The sequence below is a fragment of the Poecilia latipinna genome, unplaced genomic scaffold, assembly GCF_001443285.1.
Source record: "Poecilia latipinna isolate Pla-1442-1.1 unplaced genomic scaffold, P_latipinna-1.0 Scaffold3737, whole genome shotgun sequence".
NCBI lineage: Eukaryota > Metazoa > Chordata > Actinopteri > Cyprinodontiformes > Poeciliidae > Poecilia > Poecilia latipinna.
The window spans coordinates 23,472-27,517 of record NW_015116353.1 but is presented as its reverse complement, the minus strand read 5'-3'; the positions used below and the strand labels follow the sequence as shown (position 1 = coordinate 27,517).

Sequence of the window (4,046 nt, the reverse complement as noted above, 5' to 3'; positions counted from 1 at the left end):
GAAAATCCATTTTTGATGCATCAACAGGATAAAGTGAAGGATACTTTGATTGACATTTAAAAGTGTTTGTTTTGTGTTTTTGTCCAGATCTCCCACAATGCTGTGTGTGGAAAGAGGAGGAGGTTCTCAATGAAACAGAACCACAGAGGAACCAACTCATCTCTCATGGCTCTCCAGAAGCTGAGAACCAGGATCAGGAAGGAAGCGATTCTGAAGACCCAGGAAAAAAGAGAAAGGAAGAACAGAAACAAAAGGAGAAATGTGAGAAAACCAAACAGTGGAAAGGCAGAAGTGACACCAAACCAAAAGACCACAAGAAAGCTCAACCAGGGAAAAAATTATATTCTTGTAAAGTTTCTGATAAAACATTTTCTCAAAACAGTTGCTTGACGAAACACATAACTCACACAGGAGTAAAACCTTTCACACATCTCAATGCTCATATGAAGGTTCACACAGGTGAGAAGCCTTTCACCTGTGATATCTGTGGAAAGAGTTACAGTAATAGACAGAGTTTAACTCAACACATCAGAATTCATACAGGTGAGAAGCCTTTCACCTGTGATATCTGTGGAAAGAGTTACAGTAATAGACAGAGTTTAACTCATCACATCAAAATTCATACAGGTGAGAAGCCTTTCTCCTGTGGGACCTGCGGAAAAAGTTTCTCTGATAAAGGTAATTTCAATGTTCACATGAGAATTCATACAGGTGAGAAGCCTTTCACCTGTGGTATCTGTGGAAAGAGTTACAGGAATAGACAGAATTTAACTCATCACATCAGAATTCATACAGGTGAGAAGCCTTTCACCTGTGGTATCTGTGGAAAGAGTTTCTCTAAAAAAGAACAGTTCAATGTTCACATGAGAATTCATACAGGTGAGAAGCCTTTCACCTGTGATATCTGTGGAAAGAGTTACAGTAACAGACAGAGTTTAACTCATCACATCAGAATTCATACAGGTGAGAAGCCTTTCACCTGTGGTATCTGTGGAAAGAGTTACAGTGAAAGAGGGACTTTAACTCATCACATCAGAATTCATACAGGTGAGAAGCCTTTCTCCTGTGGGACCTGTGGAAAGAGTTTCTCTCGAAAAGACACTTTAAATGCTCACATGAGAATTCATACAGGTGAGAAGCCTTTCTCCTGTGGGACCTGTGGAAAGAGTTTCTCTAGAAAAGGACAGTTCATTGTTCACATGAGAATTCATACAGGTGAGAAGCCTTTTTTTTGTGGGACCTGTGGAAAAAGTTTCTCTCAAAACAACCAACTCAATGCTCATATGAAAGTTCACACAGGTGAGAAGCCTTTCTCTTGTGGGACTTGTGGGAAGAGTTACAGACAAAGAGGGACTTTAACTCAGCACATGAGAAGTCACACTGGTGAGAAGCCCTTCTTATGTGGGACCTGTGGAAAGAGTTACAGTTTCAGAAATAATTTAACTCGGCACATGAGAATTCACACAGGTGAGAAGCCTTTGTCTTGTGGGACTTGTGGAAAGAGTTACAAAGAAAGAGGGACTTTAACTCGGCATATGAGAAGACATACAGGTGAGAAGCCTTTCCCCTGTGGGACCTGCGGAAAGAGTTTCTCTCGAAAACATCAGTTCATTGTTCACATGAGAATTCATACAGGTGAGAAGCCTTTCACCTGTGGTATCTGCAGAAAGAGTTACAATTATAGACAGGTTTTAACTGATCACATGAGAATTCATACAGGTGAGAAGCCTTTCTCCTGTGAAACCTGCGGAAAGAGTTTCTCTCATAAAAGTACGTTAATTATTCACATGAGAACTCATACAGGTGAGAAACCATTCTCCTGTGGGACCTGTGGAAAGAGTTTCTCTCGAAAAGACTATCTAAATGATCATATGATTGTTCATACAGGTGAGAAGCCTTTCTTTTGTGGGGCTTGTGGAAAGAGTTACAACATTAAAAGAAGTTTAACTTGTCACATGAGGACTCACTCCGACATCTGAGGTGTTGGGAACAAAACATCTCAGATCCATTTTGGCATCAGATCGAATGGAGAAAATGTTAAAGTCAGGAGAATGTTGAAGGCTGCTAGTGTTTCACTGTGACGGTCTTTTTTCTCTTGCTCTCGGCGAAGACATGCTTTTTTCCTCTGCTCCCTCCCTACCCTGGCCTCCCCTACTTGCTGTTTTTGTACTGTCTTTTCTATATTTTTGGAGCCTTTCTTTGCACATCCTCCAAATCTACTAATTATGTATCTGCTCAACCAATTTCTCTATGCAATTTCTAAAATTTTCTAAACGAGACGTCTGGGCACATGAGAGGCCTCTTGTCCTGTGGGATACAACCTGGATTTATTCATAACAAGATTTCTACTGCTTGCAGCTTGTGGATTCTTGGCTTATCAACAAATTTGTGATGGTCTTGGCCAAACTAGCAAACACTGTTGGTGTGGACAGAGACGCAAGTCGGATGTGAGTCTTGCTGAGACTCGCAGCCTTGCGGAGGACTCGTAAAATTCACTAGCGGGATGGAACTGATCTTGGAGAAGTTGCTAGTTTCGGCTCAGTGGAGCGACCAAACTAATTTGGATAATTGGGAACTGAGATGTATCGAAGAGAATTTAGGGAAGATTGAAATTCATAATCTACCTGACCTAAGACATTCCATTTCTGAATTGGCTTCCCCTGTGTGGCCTTAGAAGGGCAGCATGTTTCCAATCTCCTTGAAGATATATAAATCCAAATGCAGCTGTGGAGCAGCTGCATTTGGATTTGGATTTAAATGCTCCACAGCATGTTATCAAGGCAGGAATATGCCTTAATAACGACTTAACACACTTCTGCCGGGAGGCTGAGCAACGTGGTTTCATAGCCCTGTGATGTCATCGCCTTCACTTATGTCTTTTTTTTGTCCTTTGTTTTATCTAAATGTTGCCATTTGCCCTAATGTGTCCTTTCCTATTTTTTTTAAATCTTTTGTTAGAAACTGTGGAGTACTGACTTTTAACCCAGAAAAGGAATTAGAACAAACCTAGAATGCAGAAAAAAATTCTTCCAGAATAGGAACTTTGACTTATTATTACTTGGAAACTATGGAATACTCATTACTTTTACAAATTTATAGCACACTTGGAAAGTCCAGAGAATACTTGTACTGATTTAGCAACCCAGAACAGGGATTAGAACTTGGAATCCAGAAAAACGATCTTTGCAAATTTTTAGACTTCTTATATATTCAAACCAGAAAAGGAATTAGTTATAAGTAATACTTACCTATCAATCATGAATAGGAGTATCTAGTTTATTTAGTTTGGATAAATATTTATGGCTTTTTCTTCTTTTGCTCTTTCCTTTAGGTTTGTTATTTTGTTTTTTCCTTTTAACTACTGTAAAGCATTTTGAATGGCCTTGTTTCTGAAAACGTGCTATATAAATGAAATTACCTTTACCTTTCAGTGTCTGACCAAGATAAACCTTAGGTCTACTTTTGCCTACCAGCTTGTTTTTCTTAATCCAGCTTTTTGTTTTACTTAGTCGTATTTGTGCTTAAGATGCCCATCAGTATCCCATTAGATACTGAAGTTAAAGAGAGTCACACATTCAGCAGGATTCATTTCTGTGCATTTTGATTTTCATGGAGTTCTGTACCTTGTAGAATAATTGAGTTTAGCTTTTACATTTATTCCATGTCTGACTGAATGTTAATGTACACTAGTATTTTGAGCAGAACGTTCTTTTTAATAAATGTTGGTTTGAAAAAATAATGCTGGATTGTTCAGTGATTGTCATTGTCATTAACTTTTGCCATATTTTTAAACGTCAGCTTTAAGTAAAGTATCTTGCAATTGCCCCTGTTTTATTGTCAAAGCAGAACAGCCAGGAAAAACAACAGAGGTCGTAAAACATTTAACCCAAACAACCAGCAAACCAGTTCCAGATGTGATATCTGATCTACGGTCTGAGCCCGGTTCAACTCTAGGTCAAACTGTCAACAAAGAAGAAGAAAGATAAACATAAGACAAAATACGACTGTTAGGAGGTATTCTGGTTGATAAGGATTTAAGGTCTGGG

At 38.9% G+C, this 4,046-nt stretch overlaps 1 protein-coding gene and 1 long non-coding RNA gene across 2 annotated transcripts in view; one reads left to right on the top strand and one right to left on the bottom strand.

Moving 5' to 3' along the window:
- LOC106941542 (zinc finger protein 37 homolog) overlaps positions 1-4,046 on the top strand; it is a 21,603-nt gene that overhangs the window by 11,122 nt on the left and 6,435 nt on the right. The window contains exons 2-4 of the mRNA XM_015024600.1: positions 88-459; positions 1,132-1,215; positions 1,720-1,887. Of these exons, the coding sequence (XP_014880086.1) occupies positions 88-459; positions 1,132-1,215; positions 1,720-1,887 (624 nt within the window). The remainder of the gene's footprint in view (positions 1-87; positions 460-1,131; positions 1,216-1,719; positions 1,888-4,046) is intronic.
- Positions 589-1,068, bottom strand: LOC106941544 (uncharacterized). Its single transcript, XR_001423396.1, has 3 exons — positions 980-1,068; positions 812-895; positions 589-727 (listed from the first exon to the last, which is right to left on the bottom strand). It is a non-coding gene; the product is annotated as an uncharacterized LOC106941544 (long non-coding RNA).